Source organism: Cololabis saira, chromosome 8 (assembly GCF_033807715.1).
Source record: "Cololabis saira isolate AMF1-May2022 chromosome 8, fColSai1.1, whole genome shotgun sequence".
Lineage (NCBI taxonomy): Eukaryota > Metazoa > Chordata > Actinopteri > Beloniformes > Belonidae > Cololabis > Cololabis saira.
In genome coordinates this window covers 23,445,366-23,467,304 of record NC_084594.1, presented here as the reverse complement: position 1 = coordinate 23,467,304, position 21,939 = coordinate 23,445,366, and the positions used below count along the sequence as shown (strand labels likewise).

The window sequence follows — 21,939 nt, the reverse complement described above, 5'->3', positions numbered from 1 at the left end:
TTTAATATCGCCAGTGAAACAATATCAGAAATAAGTGCAGCCAGATCTGAAACGTGGACAAGGGCTCCACTGATACCCCTTTTACACCAAGCTGGTTCCAGGGCTGGTGCTAGTGCTGGAGCTACAGCCGGTTCGCGGTTGGTTCTAAGTAAGAACCGGTTGAGAACCGTTTGCTTTTACACAAGCTGGTGCTGGCCAGCAGCTGGCCAGAGAGCCACGCCATCACGTTACTGTATACGTCTGTGTACGTCACCATTTCCCGGTACAACTAGCGCCAAATTCAGTCACCACAACAAAGTTGGAGGACTACGCTGTGCTGCAAGTGTTGCTGCTGCTTCTCAAGCCTTTCTTGGACAGCAAAATTTTGTGATCCAGCAAGTTGATCTTGCTCGTCGAGAATGCTACGAACAGCGATTACGCTCGAGACGGGTAAGTGTCTAACATGTGTTACTTTTATAAACGCTGAATGTAAGATGCCAGGTTGTCTCCTCCACGCCCATATGGAAAAGATATATAAAAAACTTATAAGAAGTTTACATCACCTACAGTAGTAAATCTTTAGGCTTTACATATATTGTGTGTCTTATAAGACTTATAAGTCCCATACTATGATAAACTCATGAAAGTGGCCTCTTTTGCATTCTTTTCATACAAGATAATAAAAAGAATTATGTATGAATCAAGTAAAAATAATGTATGTGGTCTATAAGGAAATTGAACAGCAAATTATGTTTTCCATACATGTTTCATATAATCTTTGTAGTTTTTAATTATATGTCAGTTTTCAAGACATATGCTTTTCTTATATGGAAACATAACATTATATGCAGGTTTTCTGTATGTAAAGTGTACAAAATTTGCAAGGGAATTATGCTTTTTTAAATGTTTTATATAAGTTTGTTATATGTCATCTAATTAAAATGACTAAAACCAGTATAAAAAACCTATATGAGTATGTAGCATTACATATAAGTTTTTTGTATGTTATGGGATATAATGTCATCGTAAACTATATTTTATTTATATTTTTTCTACAATAATTCTTATATATTAGTCTATGAAACTTACAATAGCAGTATATAAAATACATACTTTTTATGTATGAATTCATACTAAATCATACATGTGTCCATAGCCAAAAACATATAAATCACATGTTGAAGTGACATGACTTCATTTGACACTATACTGACACTGAAATAGGATCAAACTAAATTACAAACTAGCAGACTGCCTGGTCAGAATCTATAACAACTCATTTATACCATTACAATTCCCTTCCAGTTACATAAATGCAATCTGTAAATTCAGTCTTTCAATATCTGTAATACTGAAAACATGGCTGTTAGACAAACTTTTGAATTTAACAGACTTTATTAGCAGCGAACAATCATTACAGTGCAAACAATCTCCCCGTAATGGGTAACACCTGACTACAAATCAGTGTAACATAATAACAACAAATAACTTAACTTCCAGGGGGATAGTATTGATTGAACAAGCAGATTAAGAACAATTTAAGATGATGCTGTGGACACAGCAACATTTCTACTTTTGGTCCGGAGCTCTGTGATCTTGCCATTGATTGTGGTTCCGATGCTGGAGAGCTGGGTCCCAGGCCACCTCTCAAGAGTTGCACCTACATATGAACATACACACACACAAATACCATCTTAGTGCAATTGGTAGTCTGAGGAAGGAAGGAAGGATCATTATATAATATTAATATAACAATATTAATGTTAAATGGTGCCAGACTCTCTTGGTAGCAGTTCTATAGTAGCGTATGAAAGATAAATGGAGAGGCTCACTGAAAAGCAAGATATCACACTATATGACCTTTGATGAAGAAATGCCTTTATCACATGAAAGAATATACTTCAGACTAGAAAATGCTTATTGATTTATCTATACATGTTAATTTGTTTATTTGCTTTTGGACATCGAAGATACTCCAAAGGCACTTAAAACAGCAGAGAAAGGGGTAGCTTGCAATGGCATTTCATGATTAGATCAATATTACACTTATATATGATCTATAATAAAAGGAAGATCAGACAATATTCTATGAATTATGTTCTTCCATTTGGTAGCGGCATTTCTTCATTAACGGTTATACGACAGATATGTTGGATAGATATGTTCTCTATGCATCTCCCATAGAATTCAACTCAACTGTTACTAAAGTCTGGCACTGCAGAATGTTGGTATTATGACACTGCTTTTAGGTTCCTTGTTTGAAATCATGAGATACAAAAAAGCATGGACTACTGGCAAAACACATAACATAAAAAGCTGAAAACGTACTGTAAATGGCATCCAATTTTTTTTTGTCCAGTGGTAGACGAGCATCTCCTCCGCCTCGTTTGCCCCCTCGAAGATTGCTCAACAGCAGTATCTCCAGTGGGAAGACTGCTGTGAGCAGATGCCTCACAAATACTGTAGCTGAATTTGCATTGAGGGCATAGGTCCACGCCAGTTTCTCAACCATGACTCCAGTCCCAGGATGGATCTCCACCTGTTTAAACAAGGAGACAAGGTGAGCATTTAGGGATCAAATACGAATGTTTTGTTCCGCCCAAGACACTTTAGACATAAAAGCAAATTAGATCAGTCATACTCATTAAAGATATTCTGACAAGCAGTAGACCTAATTTATGCACTGTATTTATTTATTCTTAAGAAAAAAAAAAAAAATCACCTTAGAAGACTGGGAGTCCGTCAGGGATGGAGTAACAGACTCAGACATGGAACTGGGCGGGGTAGATCTGGGGAGGGATGGCGATGAATTTGCTGATGAAGAATAGGAACTTTGGGGGGGCAGCGGTGGTGTGGTAAGGTCCAACCTGGATCTCTTAGGAGGCACAGCCGAATCAAGGATATTCTTCATGGTCCGTAGGATTTCTGGCACATCTGTACACAGTACATCAGAAACAAACAAAACAAACAAACAAAAAGGCTATCATTATTCTTCTTCAATACAAAGTACACTATAATACAGTAAATACAGTGTGAAGTGATTTAGAAAAAAATGTATTAGTTAACAAATGGTTTAATGAGTGATATGAACCAATACCTTGAACAACCATCTCCTTCAATTTAGCATTCTCTTCTTTCAGGTCTTTGATCTCCTGCTTTAATACAAATATTGTCTTTCTCTGACTTCTATCATCTGAAGTAGGCTCTGAACGACTGTACTTCTCAAGGAAATCTTCTGCAGGGTCCTTCCTTGTGAGAGCCTTTGACTTCTGGGTGTCCAGAGAAAGGAAAATAGAATAATTACATAGAAAATAAAAACCAAGCTGATAGTGGCGTTTAGCAGCTTAACTGTACAGACAGCAGATTCAGTATCAAGAATCCTGTGCATTTTTTAAAGCTAGATAGTAATGGTTATTATCTAGTAGTGCAAACCACTTACACAATATGCTGACATGATTTCACTGAGAAATATGGTAATCACAAAAGAGTTCAAAGTAAATGGATATCACCTTGACGTGCAATGACTGAGTCAGAATCTGAGTCTCGGTGTCAGTTGAGTTATCAGAATCATCCTGATATTTTTGAGGGGGGACTGATACCCTCTTGGTCAGCTCTAGAGGTTCATCTTCCTTCAGCAGTGACTTAAATTTACGGGTTGCCTCAAAACGAGTAGCTAGAGAACAATATAGTATCAATAACACTGCAAACTAAGTAATCATCATATGTACTGCACAACAAATGTGGCAAAGACTCAGCAGGCAATTTAGCACACAATTTAAAACAGGGTGAATCTTGCCCTATTTATGTTTGGACACTAAAAACGTATTCTGAAGTAGCTAGAAGTTACAATACAGTAGACCAGGGGTGTCAAAATGATTCCTGAAAGGGCCGTGTGGCTGCAGGTTTTTGCTCCAACCATGCAGAAACACAGCTGACTGGTTTCATTCAATCAACTGAACTGGTTCAGACCTTTAATGAAAATAACTAGTTGATTGACTAAAACAAGTCAGTTGTGCTGCTGCACAGTTGGAACAAACACCTGCAGCCACACCGGCCCTTTCAGGAATCAGTGCAGTAGACAATCTAATAACCATCTAATAACAATTTCATCAGTAACTTACCACTGACAAAAACAACAGTGCCTCTGTAGTGAGGCCACCCTCCTCGTGGTTTCTTCCCATGGCGCCATTCGATAACGGCTGAGTAGGTGGATATGGGATTCCCATGCTGGTCCATCTTTGAATCATCATATCCCCGAATGGTATCAGTTTTTACTTCACTGAGCTTCCCAGAATCCTCCCCTTCACTCCACTGCACCACAGCAAACTTCCTCTCCATGTGCTCTGACGTGATCAAATAAATAGAATCATTGCTTAGCTTAGCAATCAATAAATGGCTGACAGACCACCAGACAGATAATGTTATAAATGCTAACTATTGTTTCTGAAAAAAAAAAAAAAAATTCTATATATTCTCAGTGTTTCCCCTAGAATTTTTTTCAGGCCCGGTGGTACCCACCGAAAAAACCCTAAACAGACGAGGCGCGTGGGACGGCATATTGGACATGTGATATGCAGCAATAAAACAAAGTTTTACATTAAAAATCATTGTAGGCCTATATTGGTGAATGATATCACTTCAATGAAATCATTAGACTTCATCTAACCTTTAACCAAAGTGTCATGGGCCTGAAAGGCTGCAGTGTGCTGGTCTGACCCCATATGAGCATTGAGCACATCTCTCTATATATTTCAGAGGGGATCTCTATGAAAAGCTTGTGCTGACGGCATATGCGACAAAACATCCCTATTCACAATTGAGATTATATCAGTTATAAATAATTTAAACATTGTAGAAGATTTTTTCCCCCGTTTTGTTATAACAGAGTTACATGCATTAGACTGGGGAAAAAATGAACCTTTAGTGGTCCTAGTGGAAAGACAATCTATTGTCTGTGTTATTTTCATCATTATTGCTGCTTACCAAAAAAAGAAGCTCAATCAGAACAAAAATGTAAGCTAAACCACAAGCAGAACCTACGGCGTAGGGTACGCGGCGACGCGCAACGTACGGTGCGTGTCGCCGCGTACCCTACGTCGTATGTTCTGCGTCGGTGTAACGCGGAACCATAAATCAGCCTTGACGCATACGTGTCCTGGCACTAGGACCCCGCGGACGCCTGGTGAGTCGTCGGGCTGTTTTTTCCTTCATTCCCTGCAGCGTCTCATGCAAACACACGGACCTGGCAGAAACATTTCTTTATATCATGTCGCCCGCCATATTTTTTCTTTTTTTGGCCGGCGCCATAGTTGGCTAGCTACAAACTCTATACATCCCATAATATAATAATATGCCCGCGCCCGCGCTCTCTGAGAGCGGTACTCGCGTCGTTAAGGCTGATTTATGGTTCCGCGTTACACCGACGCAGAGCCTACGGCGTAGCGTACGCGGCCAGCGGCCGTACGGTGCACGTCGCCGCGATTAAAGATTTTCTAACGCCATATAAAATTGTTATATGAAATAACAATTTCATATACTGATATGCACAAGTCTGTCATTGATAAAATCCACATTTCTTACAAATGTTGATGTGTTCAACACTCAGCTAACAGTCAATGCTAACATTATCAAAAAAGAAAATCAAGTGCAGGTCAAATTTAAACTAAAACGGTCCGTGTACTTCGCGGCCATCCGTTTTTTTTTTTAAATGACAAAATAAAAATAGAGAAATAATCCAAAATAATCCGTTTCCCATCTTTTGTTTCGAAAATAAAAAACGGAAAACACACGGAGCTTACAATATATACATTATATTAACATATTTATCTCTCTACATAACGTTAAATAAGTAAATGTACTTACCGCCAACGATAGATTCACTCTGTGTGGTATCCATAACGGTTGAATCTCTGACTTGCCGCTCTGCTTTATTCAAATGATACATACGTTACTCCCCCCTACTCGCCCTCTGATTGGCTTATCCTAATATTCAAACCTACTCTTAACCAATCATCGCTCTCATGGCTAAAAAAAAAATATATAGTTTTCTAGCGGTCAAATAAGCGGTTCACAACATGGATGGATTATAGACGAGACAACTATGCCGAAGAGGAAAGTCGTTACTTCTGACACAACTGAAAGAGACTGGTTGAGGAAAAACATTCCTGCACGTACTCTAACAAGATGGAAAAGAAGGTATGACATGTCTCCTAACGCAGCTCATAAGTAACGGTAACGTTACAGTAATGGGTAACTAGTTACTGTCCATTGTTTCGTCAGGAAAATCAACAGAATTTTGAAAGACATCGGAGAGCACACAACACGACAACATGTAGGTGCAACCAGTTTCTTTACTCTCCGACTTATCAGCTAATATTGTAATACTTAATATATGATACATAGCGAACTATAATAGCTCAGCAGTCCAGTTGATATGTGCCAAATGTGAGAGATACTGTACAGTAGGCCTATACAGCATTGTACATTGATGTGTGTACGTGAATAAGAAATGTATTGTTGTTGTGAGAGAGAAATCCCAGGCTAGCCTAGACTTCCTAGTTTCTGTTGCATTCATGTTGTATGATTTTTAAAAGCTTAATCAATTTGTTCATTAACTGGAGATAGTAATGGTAGCAAATGTAATCTACAAGGTAGTAGAAGAGGTACAGTTTTCAACATATCAACAAAACATACAGTTTTATGTTACAGTGTAGTTCAATACCAACCAGTCATCAATAAAGGAAAGGAAAAAATGCATTGTAATGTTTTTCTGGTGAAGTGTGTGGAATCTGTCTCTAAGAAGTTTGTGTTGTTTTAAGGAAAGTCATGAAGATGCCAGTCAGAGAGAAGATCGGAGAGCAGAACCTCTCTCACAGGCTCAGGTGAGACAAAACTACAATATTATACAGCGCTCTCTCTCTCAGTCTCTCACCCTCACTGTCAAACTACAGCAATAATTTCTCTACCTCGCCCCTTCATTCTTATCTTTTTAATAAACAGTGGTGAAAATAGTACTGAAAATCTGTACTCAAGTACAAGTACTGTTACATTGCTAAACTATTACTCAACTCAAACATCCTTTTTATGTTTTGTTTTGTTTTTCGTCCTCATGTCCTGCTTTTCATTGGCTTGTTTGCTATCAAATCACCTTACTGGCTACAAAAATGCAGGTGAAAGGTTTGGATATTAATGAAAATTGTACTCAGTACTCAACTATGATTTTAAAAGTAACTAAGTAGATTACATGGCATAATTAATACTTAAGTACAAGTAAAAGTACAGATTTGAAAATCTACTCATAAAAGTATAAGTACCCCAAAAAACTAAATTACAGTAATCTGAGTTTTTTGTAATTAATTACTGCTATCTATGTTAATAAATAATGGACTCATATTTCTCTCAGGAAAGTGAAGATGTCACCCAAAGAGAAGAACAGAGAGCAGAGCCTTTCACATTAGCACAGGTGAGAAAAAAACTACAGTTTTATCCATTTCTCTCTCTCTCTCTCTCTCTCTCTCTCTCTCTCTCTCTCTCTCTCTCTCTCTCTCTCTCTCTCTCTCTCTCTCTCTCTCTCTCTCTCTCTCTCTCTCTTTCTCACTGTCAAACTACAAGTACCAACCTCTATCTCTCCCCCTCATTCCTTTATCTTTTTAATAAATAATGGACTTGTGTTCCTCTCAGAACAATGAAGATGCCACCCAAAGAGAAGAGCAGAGCACAGAGCCTATCACATTAACACAGGTCAGAAGAAAGTTCTTTTATACAACTCTCTCTCACTCTGTCCCTCACTCTTACTGTTAAACTACAACTAATATCTCTGTTGTTCATTTGTGTCATTCTTAGGAAAGTGATGAAGATGCCAGCCAGAGAGAAGAGCAGAGAGGAGAACCTGTCCCACTGGCACAGGTGAGACAAAACTACAGTATTTTACATCTCACTCTCTCTTTCTCTCTCTCAGACTCTCACCCTCACTGTCAAACTACAACTATTATTTCTCAATCTCACTTCCTCATTATTTTATCTTTTTAATAAATAATGGACTTGTGTTCCCTTCAGGATAATGAAGATGCCACACAGAGAGCGGAGCATTTCACATTAACACAGGTCAGAAGAAAGTTCTTTTATACAACACTCTCTCACTCTGTCCCTCACTCTTACTGTTAAACTACAGCTACTACATCTGTTGTTCATTTGTGTCATTCTTAGGAAAGTGATGAAGATGCCAGCCAGAGAGAAGAGCAGAGAGGAGAACCTGTCACACTGGCACAGGTGAGACAAAACTATAGTGTTAGATAGTCTTCTACCTCTCTCTCCCTCTCTCCCTCTGTAATGAGCTGGTGATTTGTATCCTTCTCAGGAAAACAATGATGATACCAGCCAAAGTCAAGAGCAAAGAGCAGGATCTTTCACAATGGTACAGGTGAGGCAAAGTACAGTATGAGATTAATTACATTTTTGAACATTAAATGTCAGTTGACAAACCGTAACAAAATGCACCCTTTTTTTCCTCATGTCTTGTTACTTGTGTTTATTTTTTATGCTAGCACAGTCAACCCAAATAAGATTAAGGTTTAATACAGTTCTGCTTTTATCAATCATTTTAGGACAGTGTCCCTCAAGCAGATGTCCACTTCCATGGACTAACGGAAGGACAAAGCATCATCTCGATTCTCTCCTTTGCACTGAGACACAACACTACAGGTGTATTGATGGAAGACCTGCTGAAACTACTTAAGTTACATTCCGCTGGGACTAGTGCAGTTCCAACGAGCAAGTATTTTTTGGAGAAACCGTTAGCTGGTATTGCTGATCAGTTTGAACGGCATCATTACTGCAGAGTTTGTACTAAATACATTGGTTCTTCACAATCTCAAGAGGAAATTCTTAAATGTGTGTCATGTTCCTCATCCACAACAGTAGAAGCCAGTTTACAGGAAGGACATTTTTTTATTAGGATTCCATTAAAGGATCAGCTGAAAGATATTCTCGAGAACCAGGGCATGCACGATCTCTGTTTTCGTGCTGATGACAATAGAAGGGATTTAATAAAGGACATATGTGATGGCACTTTATATCAGACCTTAAAGTCAAACAGTGAAGATGATTTCCTATCCCTTACATTCAACTGTGATGGTGTACCAGTCTTTCAGTCCTCTAAATTCAGTATTTGGCCAATACTGTGTTGTGTTAATGAGATACCCCCTGAGAGTAGAGATAACCATGTACTTTTATGTGGTTTATGGTTTGGATCCAAAAAGCCAGACATGTTGTGCTTCTTCAAACCATTTGTTGAGGAGTGTATCAGTCTTTCGGAAGTTGGTTTTGAGTGGCAGCATCCTAGTGATCAGTCAGTCAGACACATTAAAGTGCACACATTGTGCTGTGTGTGTGATGCAGTAGCAAGGCCATTGCTACAGAACTTTAAGCAGTTTAATGGTGAATATGGGTGTGGAGTCTGCCTTCACCCTGGGGTGCAAACAAGGAAAGGAAGAGGAAACACAAGGGTTTACACATGTCTTGATGAAAAGCCAAGTGACAGAAATCATAAAACCACAGTAAAAATAGGACAAATTGCTGAAAAAGAAGGGAAAACTGTATTGGGCATAAAGGGCCCATCTGCCCTTACCGATTTACCAATGTTTGATCTAATCAACGGGATGGTCCCTGATTACATGCACTGTGTGTTGCTTGGTGTGTGCAGATACATGGCAACTTTATGGATGGATTCAAAGAGCATTTCTGAACCATGGTATATTGGTGCACAAACAGCAGTCATGGACAGACATCTCTTGTCAATAAAACCTCCAGGTATTGTTGCTCGAGTTCCAAGATCTCTAACAGAACGCAAATTCTGGAAAGCCCATGAGTGGCAACACTGGCTTTTGTACTATAGTTTGCCAGTTCTGAAACGCATACTTCCACAGAAGTATCACTCTCATTGGGCATTGTTGATAGAAGGCATAAGCATTCTGTTGGGGTCTGCATTAAATGCTGAACTGATAAGTCACGCACATGAGGCATTAGTGTACTTCGTTGGAGGTGTGCAGTCCCTGTATGGTAAAGAGCACATGACATTCAATGTTCATTCACTTCTGCATTTGAGCAAAAGTGTTGTGCGCTGGGGTCCTTTGTGGGCTCACTCAGCCTTCATGTTTGAAGATTTCAATGGGTACCTCTTGAAACAAGTCAAAAGTAGTCAAGCTGTACCACAACAAATATGCAAACGAGTGGCGTTAACCCGTGCTTTTCCACGTTTAGCAAAGCAGTTCTTAACAAATGCACCTGCAGAAGTTAAAGATTTCTGCAATGAAATGAGAAATGGAAAGCAGCGTGTCAAGTTTAAAAACTTTACTGAGGTGACTGGTCTTGGTTCACCAAGTGTAAGCTTACTCTCTCTGGGTGATCAAGCTGCTTTCCACTCAGTGAGAGAGGTTCCCACAAATGCTGTGGTGAGGTACTACAAGAGAATTGCTGTAAATGGCGAAGTCGTTCATGGTCATACCTACAGCAAAACGAAACAGAGAAACAACTCTGTTGTGCTTTTGAAGGATGGGAGTATTTTTAGAGTCTCACACTTCATTGACATGGGTGACCAGTGTTTATATGCCATAGGAAACTATGGTAATTGCACAGTGCAGAAGTTAGCCAGAGGTTCTCATATCAAAACTCAACTGAGCTACATGTCAGCTGTCCACTTTCCCACAGGCTTTCACAAAGCCATAAATGCTACTCAGGTAGTTAGACCATGTATGTATATTCAGTGTCCACAGTCCAGCCCGATTGTATGCCAGCTCCTGAACACATATTACTGTAAGTGAATCAATGTTAACTAAATGTGAAGATCGTCACTTATTCATCTTGAGTTTCTGAGCTGAAAAGGAAACGTTTCTGTCAAAACTACTACCAATGTAACTAAAATGAAGTTTTAGTTACAAGACAAAATTCACATGTATTCTTATGTGAGACATTTTGTACTGCATGTTATTCTAATCTTGTGCAAAAATAAAAGTCTTTCTATAGCAAGAAAGGAAAGAATGAGTCTTTTTTTCTATGAATACTTTCCATGGGGATTTTAAATATTTTCTGTGTGAATACAAAATAATTTTGCAGTTGGTCCGAAAATCTTAAATAAGAAATATTACCCATGTAATAATTTTAGGAAAATGCATTAGTTGAGAAAGAATGAGCTAGCTGGTTTTGAGAAGATGCTAACATTTGCAAAATTTTAACCTCCCAGTGTCAAACCCCTGTTTTTTTAGTCATCTTGTGCTTTTCCATGAAATTGTATTGTAAGATTATACTGTTTTTTAATGTGTATGTCTTATATATGTGGCACCTCGCGTAAGTCTTGTAGGTGTTTTCTATGATAATTATAAGACTTTAGTTTTCACTGATAGTTGTCCAGGTCATATAAGTTGATATTACGCATATCTACCAAGGATATTGTATGTAGAATTACTATTATATACTGTTCTTATAAGTCCCCAAATCATACAAGTTTCATATTGTACAACTTTACTAAGGATCTTATATCTGGTTTGACTGTCTTATGTCTAACTTACAAGTTTCAGATGAAACAGACAAAAACTTTATAAAATTTATATATATCTTTTCCATATGGGCGGACCACTGCTGCTTCTGTTTTACATCCATTATTAAATAAATGGATGTAATAATAAAAGAGTCTGCTAACTTAACCGCCGTCTTCAACGCTCCATTGTTTAAAAATGGCGCTCTTCCGTGTTTACTCTGCTTTGGTTGTTCAGTAACACCGCCCCCAGCCCCGCCCCCAGCCCTTGACGTAAGCACGTAGCCCCCGACGTAACGTGGTTCTTTCCTCTACACTAGGGTTGCCACCTTTCAGAAATAGAAATAAGGGACGCCCTGATTTCAGCAGCGCAGGAGCCAAAAAAAAAAGCCCTAAAACTTCTAAACTGCATAAAAATGTGTTTATTTTATATGAAAAACAAAATGCTTTGATTTAAAGTTTAAAATGCTTTAATAGCATTGAACTTTCATGACTGTAGAGACAGACAACCATATAGCAACTGAAATAGCCTCCTATGCTACGTATGTCCACATCAGCCCAGATGTATAATATACATACAGGTGAAGAATATGGTGTAAAAGTTAATTTATTTCAATAATTCAACTAGAATATGGTGTAAAAGTTAATTTATTTCAATAATTCAACTAGAATATGGTGTAAAGTTAATTTATTTCAATAATTCAACTAGAATATGGTGTAAAAGTTAATTTATTTCAATAATTCAACTAGAATATGGTGTAAAAGTTAATTTATTTCAATAATTCAACTAGAATATGGTGTAAAAGTTAATTTATTTCAATAATTCAACTAGAATATGGTGTAAAAGTTAACTTATTTCAATAATTCAACTAGAATATGGTGTAAAAGTTAACTTATTTCAATAATTCAACTAGAATATGGTGTAAAAGTTAATTTATTTCAATAATTCAACTAGAATATGGTGTAAAAATTAATGAAAATACGGGACAAATCGCGTCCCATTTTAGTTCAATACGGGACGCAACATTTTTTTCTCAAATAAAGGACAATTCCGTATTTTACGGGACGGGTGGCAACCCTACTCTACACCAGCAAAGAGTTGGTTCTTGTCTAGCACCAGTTTTGAGAGCCAGGAGCCGGTGCTTAGGCTGTGTAAAACCAAAGAACTGGTGCTAAGTCTGGCTCTAGCCCAGAACCAGCCCTGGAACCAGCTTGGTGTAAAAGGGTAGCCTTCACCTACCACTCATGGGCTGCAGGTACTCTACTGGTAAGAGCGTGTGAGCCATGGGCTGAGAGACTACGGGTCCCACAGGAGCTCTGATGGTCCTCATTTCAGCTCTGGCAACACTAATTTTGGATGTTTTTAGCTAGTGGTCTGGTTAGGCTACTTTAAAGGGCCCTGACATGATCTGAGGAGAAAATCGTTCAACTGCACGGCACAGCAGCTGCAAGCGATAGAAACTGATGAGCTAGAGACAGTCTAGTTAGTGTCCTGTGGTTAGCCCTGTCAGGGCCAGGGGTGAACATGGCTGCTTCAGGTTGCTTTCATTAAGCTCATTTGGGACATGCTCAAATTTTGCATCACATGGAGGAAACATGGATTTCTTTTGTACTTTACCAAAAAAAAACAACAAATAAATAAAATATTTTGCAAGAAACTGGTCTTTGGTAATGATCAGTGGTCCAACAACAGACCTTTGATCCCCAAGCATTTTCTAAATTTCTCTAATTTCTTTACCGAGCTGTCAATCTACGCTTGCTCGCTCACATGTTTTTGATGTTTTATTATATCACTAAAAAGATTTTGCACTATAGACAAACATGTCAATTATGTATTCTCACATATTCTGAACTATTTTTGAAAAAAAAAGTATTAACAGGATGTTCTGGTATACACTACACTTGTGGAAAATACAGGTTGAGAAACAGCTGGGAAAAAAACCAACATGCTTATAAATTGCATTAGCCGTGAATTACTTCTTAACTATCCATGTGATCCTAGTCTGGTGAAATCATACAGATATGTTATTTTTTATTATTAGGGCCCGAGCACCTTCAGTGCGAAGGCCCTATTGTATCTGTAGGAATTTTTTTTCTTTCTTTCTTTCTTTCTTTCTTTTTTCTTCTGACGAAAGGAGGGCCTTTTTGCCCCCCTAAACGTGCCCAAAAAGTCACCAAATTTTGCATGCAAGTCAGGCCTGGCGAAAAATTTGATATTTAATGGTTTACATTAATAGGCGTGGCAAAATGGCTCAACAGCGCCCCCTTGAAAACTTTGTGCCTCAAGCCCCACGATACGGTTTGACGTACATGCACGAAAATCGGTACACACCTGTATCATGGCCCAACTTAAAGAAAAGTCTCTTGGTGTCATGGCCGAAACCGAACAGGAAGTCGGCCATTTTGAATTAATCGTGTCACTTTGGCGCAATTTATGCCATTCCTTCGGCAGTTAATACCGCCCGAACCGTAACGTGCCCCCAAGTGTGTTATACATCAAAATGTGCGTCTCCATCCTGCGACACCACGCATTACTTTTCTCTTTCAAAAGCGTTACCGTGGCGACGCTAGACGCCAAAAAGCGCGCCCACCCTTCATCTGGTTGGTTCAGACAGAAAAAACTTTGCGCCTCAAGCCCCATAATACGGTTTGACGTACATGAACAAAATTGGTACACACCTGTATCATGTCGCAACTAAAAGAAAAGTCTCTTGGCGACATGGCCGAAACCGAACAGGAAGTCGGCCATTTTGAACATTCTGAATTAATTGCGTAATTTTGGAGCAATATATGCCATTCCTTCGAGAGTTAATTCAGCCCGAACCGTATCGTGAACCCAGGTGTGTTATACATCAAAATGTGCGTCTCCATCCTGCGACTACACGCATTACTTTTCTCTTTCAAAAGGGTTACCGTGGTGATGCTAGACGCCAACAAGCGCACCCCCCCTTCATCTGATTGGTCCATATTTGATAGTTCCCCAAAAGGCACCAAATTTGGCATGCAAGCCAGGCCTGGCGATAAATTTGATATTTCATGGTTTGCATTAATGGGCGTGGCAAAATGGCTCAACAGCGCCCCCCGGAAAACTTTGTGCCTCAAGCCCCACAATACGGTTTGACGTACATGCACGAAAATCGCTGCACACCTGTATCATGGCACAACTTAAAGAAAAGTCTCTTGCAGCCATGGCCGAAACCGAACAGGATGTCTGCCATTTTGAATAAATTGTGTCATTTTGGCGAAATTTATGCCATTCCTTCGGCAGTTAATTCAGCCCGAACCGTAATGTGCACCCAGGTGTGTTATACATCAAAATGTGCGTCTCCATCCTGCAACTACGCGCATTACTTTTCTCTTTCAAAAGCTTTACCGTGGCGACGCTAGACGCCAAAAAGCGCGCCCACCCTTCATCTGGTTGGTTCAGACAGAAAAAACTTTGCGCCTCAAGCCCCAGAATACGGTTTGACGTACATGAACGGAAATCGGTACACACCTGTATCATGTCGCAACTTCAAGAAAAGTCTCTTGGTGCCATGGCCGAAACCAAACAGGAAGTCGGCCATTTTGAACATTCTGAATTAATCGCGTAATTTTGGAGCAATATGAGCCATTCCTTCGAGAATTAATACGGCCCGAACTGTAACGTGCACCCCGGTTTGTTATACATCAAAATGTGCGTTTCTATCCTGCGACCACGCGCATTACTTTTCTCTTTCAAAAGTGTTACCGTGGCGACGCTAGACGCCAAAAAGCGCGCCCCCCTTCATCTGATTGGTCCATATTTGATAGTTCCCCAAAAGTCACCAAATTTTGCACACAAGCCAGACCTGGCGAAAAATTTGATATTTAATGGTTTGCATTATTGGGCGTGGCAAAATGGCTCAACAGCGCCCCCTTGAAAACTTTGTGCCTCAAGCCCCACGATACGGTTTGACGTACATGCATGGAAATCGGTACACACCTGTATCATGGCCCAACTTAAAGAAAAGTCTCTTGGTGTCATGGCCGAAACCGAACAGGAAGTCGGCCATTTTGAATTAATCGTGTCACTTTGGCGCAATTTATGCCATTCCTTCGGCAGTTAATACCGCCCGAACCGTAACGTGCCCCCAAGTGTGTTATACATCAAAATGTGCGTCTCCATCCTGCGACACCACGCATTACTTTTCTCTTTCAAAAGCTTTACCGTGGTGACGCTAGACGCCAAAAAGCGCGCCCACCCTTCATCTGGTTGGTTCAGACAGAAAAAACTTTGCGCCTCAAGCCCCAGAATACGGTTTGACGTACATGAACGGAAATCGGTACACACCTGTATCATGTCGCAACTTCAAGAAAAGTCTCTTGGTGCCATGGCCGAAACCAAACAGGAAGTCGGCCATTTTGAACATTCTGAATTAATCGCGTAATTTTGGAGCAATATGAGCCATTCCTTCGAGAATTAATACGGCCCGAACTGTAACGTGCACCCCGGTTTGTTATACATCAAAATGTGCGTTTCTATCCTGCGACCACGCGCATTACTTTTCTCTTTCAAAAGTGTTACCGTGGCGACGCTAGACGCCAAAAAGCGCGCCCCCCTTCATCTGATTGGTCCATATTTGATAGTTCCCCAAAAGTCACCAAATTTTGCACACAAGCCAGACCTGGCGAAAAATTTGATATTTAATGGTTTGCATTATTGGGCGTGGCAAAATGGCTCAACAGCGCCCCCTTGAAAACTTTGTGCCTCAAGCCCCACGATACGGTTTGACGTACATGCATGGAAATCGGTACACACCTGTATCATGGCCCAACTTAAAGAAAAGTCTCTTGGTGTCATGCCCGAAACCGAACAGGATGTCGGCCATTTTGAATTAGTCGTGTAATTTTGGCGAAATTTATGCCATTCCTTCGGCAGTTAATACGGCCCGAACCGTAACGTGCACCCAGGTGTGTTATACATCAAAATGTGCGTCTCCATCCTCCGACACCACGCATTACTTTTCTCTTTCAAAAGCGTTACCATGGCGATGCTAGACGCCAAAAAGCGCACCCACCCTTCATCTGATTGGTTCAGACAGAAAAAACTTTGCGCCTCAAGCCCCATAATACGGTTTGACGTACATGAACGAAAATCGGTACACACCTGTATCATGTCGCAACTTAAAGAAATGTCTCTTGGCGCCATGGCCGAAAACGAACAGGAAGTCGGCCATTTTGAACATTCTGAATTAATCGCGTAATTTTGGAGCAATATATGCCATTCCTTCGAGAATTAATACGGCCCGAACCGTATCGTGAACCCAGATGTGTTATACATCAAAATGTGCATCTCCATCCTGCGACTACGAGCATTACTTTTCTCTTTCAAACGTGTTACCGTGGCGACGCTAGACGCCAAAAAGCGCGCCCCCCTTCATCTGATTGGTCCATATTTGATAGTTCCCCAAAAGTCACCAAATTTTGCACACAAGCCAGACCTGGCGAAAAATTTGATATTTAATGGTTTGCATTGTTGGGCGTGGCAAAATGGCTCAACAGCGCCCCCTTGAAAACTTTGTGCCTCAAGCCCCACGATACGGTTTGACGTACATGCATGGAAATCGGTACACACCTGTATCATGGCCCAACTTAAAGAAAAGTCTCTTGGTGTCATGCCCGAAACCGAACAGGATGTCGGCCATTTTGAATTAGTCGTGTAATTTTGGCGAAATTTATGCCATTCCTTCGGCAGTTAATACGGCCCGAACCGTAACGTGCACCCAGGTGTGTTATACATCAAAATGTGCGTCTCCATCCTCCGACACCACGCATTACTTTTCTCTTTCAAAAGCGTTACCGTGGCGATGCTAGACGCCAAAAAGCGCACCCACCCTTCATCTGATTGGTTCAGACAGAAAAAACTTTGCGCCTCAAGCCCCATAATACGGTTTGACGTACATGAACGAAAATCGGTACACACCTGTATCATGTCGCAACTTAAAGAAATGTCTCTTGGCGCCATGGCCGAAACCGAACAGGAAGTCGGCCATTTTGAACATTCTGAATTAATCGCGTAATTTTGGAGCAATATATGCCATTCCTTCGAGAATTAATACGGCCCGAACCGTATCGTGAACCCAGATGTGTTATACATCAAAATGTGCATCTCCATCCTGCGACTACGAGCATTACTTTTCTCTTTCAAACGTGTTACCGTGGCGACGCTAGATGCCATAAGGCGCGCCCCCCTTCATCTGATTGGTCCATATTTGATAGTTACCCAAAAGTTACCAGGCCTGGCGATAAATTTGATATTTCATGGTTTGTATTAATGGGCGTGGCAGAATGGCTCAACAGCGCCCCCCGGAAAACTTTGTGCCTCGAGCCCCACATTACGGTTTGACGTACATGCACGAAAATCGGTACACACCTGTACCATGTCGCAACTTAAGGAAAAGTCTCTTGGCACCATGGCCGAAACCGAACAGGAAGTCAGCCATTTTGTATTAATTGTGTAATTTTGGCGCAACTTATGCCATTCCTTCGGCCGTTAATACGGCCCGAACCGTAACGTGCACCCAGGTGTGTTATACGTCAAAATGTGCGTCTCCATCTTGCGACTATGCGCATTACTTTTCTCAGTCAAAAGTGTTACCGTGGCGACGCTAGACGCCAAAAAGCGCGCCTCCCCTTCATCTGATTGGTCCATATTTGATAGTTCTCCAAAAGTCACCAAATTTTGCATGCAAGCCAGGCCTGGCGATAAATTTGATATTTCATGGTTTGCATTAATGGGCGTTGCCTAACGGCTCAACAGCGCCCCCTAGAATACTTTTCTCTGCCATAACTTCTGAATGGTTTGACATAAAGAGTCGTGGGTGGTGTCATGGGACTCAATTGAGTCCTTGACCATAATTGGTGAAAATTAGCCCCGCCCCTTCTTGTCCCTATTTCCTGCTATAACATTTGAATGTTTTGCCATAGAGAGTCGTGGGTGGTGTCATGGGACTCTGTAATGAGTCCTTGAAGTTCTTTGGCCTTAATTAGCCCCGCCCCTTCTTCTGATTGGTTGTCCCGATTTTCTGCTGTAACTTTTGAACGGTTTGACATAGAGAGTCGTGGGTGGTGTCATCCGATTCTGTATGGAGTCCTTGACCTTCATTGGCCTGCATTAGCCCCGCCCCTTCTTCTGATTGGTTGTCCATTTTTTCTGCTATAACTTTTGAATGCTTTGACATAGGAAGTCGTGGGTGGTGTCGTTTCTTGCTTCTGGGGGGCGGTGGCCGTGAGTGCGAGGGCCCGATCAACGCTGCTTGCAGCTTTAATTATTATTATTATTATATATACGGTAGTAATATCTGTTCAGTGATATCTCTGTTTAAATGTTTTTTATAAATGAATTCTACTTTCTTACTTACTAATTACGTACTTACTTGCATTTACTTTATTTACTTACAATAACGTTTTTTTTTTTGTTCTTTTCTTATAAATCACAGAGTTCTGTAAGCAAAAATGAAATGGAAAATGCTGCTGACCGGCGGCTGTTTGTTTCATAAGGGGGAGTCACTTGGACATAGTTTATTTACGTTTTGGCGTCATTCTTAGGGAAATAATAACTTAATTGGTAAATCATCTCGACAGCGGTTTTGCTTTGGGCTTGTTGACCGTGCTGGCTGCAGAGATTTTGGTTAAAAGTTTGAGGTCCTTCTAGTTGTTGGATAATGGTATATCAGTGACTTCACAAAAAAAAGAAGCATTCTGATGGCCATCCTGGCTTCATTAACAGAGTTAACCTTTAAAATGTTCTGCGGGGTCTGGCTCTGCCCTTGGGTCTGTTATGACTGTGAGGAAGTGGGTGCAAGACTATACTATCAAATATACTGTTGACGCGCTAACCAGGAACAGGTTGAACATAGCCCTGTCACAGACAAGCACCCCGCCGGGATGAGAAAACGTAAAATTATGCAGGAAGCTTAGCTCCTGTTTTTCACATAAAATTACCTCCTGCCTGCATGAAGCGAGCGAGTGATATCTAAGCTCGGAGTTATAATAAACTGTGACGCACTGCAACATTACTGCAAAAAAACACCTTTGGACATTAAGATAAAAGAACACCAAATCCTAATCATGAGAACATGATAACGAGAGAAAAAATTGGCAACATTAAAGAAAAGAACGACCATACTTTATTTATTAAAGTTACTCCTTCATACTTGACGTCCTCTTCTCATCTTGCACTGATTTAATGGTTTTAAGTCTGTAATATGGAAGCTATCATATGAGATTAACCTTACTTAAATAAGCTCTGGACTATGTCAACGTGAATATATATTAATGTTAACGGCTAGTCTGGAGTCCAGCTCGTTACAGTCAGTCCTATCTCATCACATGGCTGTGTTATTTCCTGTCCACACTTTGTTTTTGACTTCATGATGGCAAGTCATCTGGACAAACTTAAACAGAAAACGGAGCGAGACCATGCAGGTGAGGCTTGTTCACCCCAGTGTCACACCTTAGTTTCCTTAATTTCCTCCACAGAGCACTCTTGCACACCGTGTGAGGCGGTTTCACGGCTCCGTCTCTGCTGGATCGATGCCTGATGAGGTCCAGATGAAGTCCAGATGAGGTCCGCGTGATATGAGAAGAGCTCTGGACACCAGGTGCTCCATCAGCTGCCACAGTTTCTGTGGATCAATTCTGACACGGAGGCACATGTTTACAGGGTCAGGGGTATAGTGTTAATAAATATATATTCATGAATGCATATTTTTCATACTTCTAAACCTTTTTAGGGTTCTTTTTTTGATTAGTTTTTTAACAGAATGTAGTGGAAAATTCAGTGATTATGTTGTGGTCAGAATGTGTTTACTGTTTCTGAAGATGCTGAAGCATGTGCAGCTTGTTTACAGTTTGTTACCTCAGTAGCAAAATAGCCAGAGTACAGTAGATGGATTTGGATTAACTATTTCAGATGTTTTCCCAACATTCATTGAAGGCTTTTTTTTTTTTTGCATTCACACCTGCATTTGCAACTTTTTAATGCAACTGAATCCCATCTGCATCCCTGCTCTTGCATATATATATATATATATATATATATATATATATATATATATTTTTTTTTTTTTTTGGTCCTTCAGTGGTCAAATGTGTATGTCAAACACTGGCTCCTCCACTTTCATCTTTGCAGCCCTCTGACTGTAGGTGACTCTTAGTCAATGTTTCTTTTATGCCATTCTCCCATGTTGAAGAAACCCACATCTCAAAATAAATGGTTCGTTCTTAGACAAGTATAATAATAATAATGATGATGAAAGACAAAAACTTGAAACTTGAGACAATCCTAGCCGGTTGACTGTGCAACGCTGCCTCCGTGCTGGGAGGGCTACCATTGACAACGGCTGCTTGTTGTCAGATGTTGAACAAAGTTTGGACAGATGTTGTGATCTGTTGTGGAGCTTGTAGTCTATAAAGAAATGTTCAGGAAGTGCATAACAAAAAAGAACACCAAAATCAAGAAAGGGCAACCCGAAAAAATCAAGAAAAACAAAAACAGGTTTCATGGAAAAAAATATGTTGTGAACTTGGAAGGAACAAGTTTTTATCATTCAGCATCTCATGTGCATGTTGCTGATATTTTTCAATGATAAGAACTTAGCAGAGATATAGTCATTGGTTTTAGTGCAGGACAGTCTGCTGAACAGCAGTAGAGACATTTATGATTCCTCAAATCTCCTGTGTGCTTCTTATCTCTGTGAAGCTATTGCATCGGTGAAATTGATCCCATGACAAAAAAATAATTTCATGGACTTGGGGATTATCCTATGCAGCTGGGCGATATGTAGCCTGATTTAGTCAATTATCTTTTATTTTGCTTTTATTTCCCACAAGCCTAAGGGCAAAGTAGGGAATAGCAAGAAAGATGAGCTCTTTGTTTTATATTTGCAAACATATGAGGTCATGTATGTATGTATATATGTATGTGTGTATATATATATATATATATATATATATATATATATATATATATATATATATATATATATATATATATATATATATATATATTGATATATTGATATATTGATATATTTTATTATTATTATTTATTATTATTATTTATATTTTTATATATTTTTTTATATATTTTTAGTTTTTTTAGTTTTGTTTTTGTTTTATTTATTTATTTATTTATTTTCACTTCACTATTTTCTTCTTTGTATTTTTACTTTATCTTGGACTTGGGGATTATCCTATGCAGCTGGGCCATATGTAGCCTGATTTAGTCAATTATCTTTTATTTTGCTTTTATTTCCCACAAGCCTAAGGGCAAAGTAGGGAATAGCAAGAAAGATGAGCTCTTTGTTTTATATTTGCAAACATATGAGGTCATGTATGTATGTATATATGTATGTGTGTATATATATATATATATATATATATATATATATATTGATATATTGATATAT

General features: G+C 39.7%; 2 protein-coding genes across 2 annotated transcripts; one reads left to right on the top strand and one right to left on the bottom strand.

Moving 5' to 3' along the window:
• Positions 1–1,517: 1,517 nt before the first annotated feature.
• Positions 1,518–3,898, bottom strand: LOC133449152 (uncharacterized). The gene is made up of 6 exons (XM_061728284.1): positions 3,832–3,898; positions 3,489–3,652; positions 3,077–3,248; positions 2,702–2,913; positions 2,308–2,518; positions 1,518–1,639 (listed from the first exon to the last, which is right to left on the bottom strand). The coding sequence occupies exons 1-6, from the start codon at positions 3,896–3,898 to the stop codon at positions 1,518–1,520; spliced, it is 948 nt and encodes a 315-aa protein (XP_061584268.1).
• Positions 3,899–6,605: 2,707 nt separating this feature from the next.
• On the top strand, positions 6,606–20,095 carry LOC133449151 (uncharacterized). Its single transcript, XM_061728283.1, has 10 exons — positions 6,606–6,641; positions 6,798–6,860; positions 7,382–7,441; positions 7,660–7,719; positions 7,822–7,884; positions 8,035–8,082; positions 8,185–8,247; positions 8,336–8,398; positions 8,583–10,712; positions 20,009–20,095. Exons 1-10 carry the CDS (start codon positions 6,606–6,608, stop codon positions 20,093–20,095), a joined length of 2,673 nt encoding a protein of 890 aa, XP_061584267.1.
• The last annotated feature ends 1,844 nt before the right edge of the window (positions 20,096–21,939 follow it).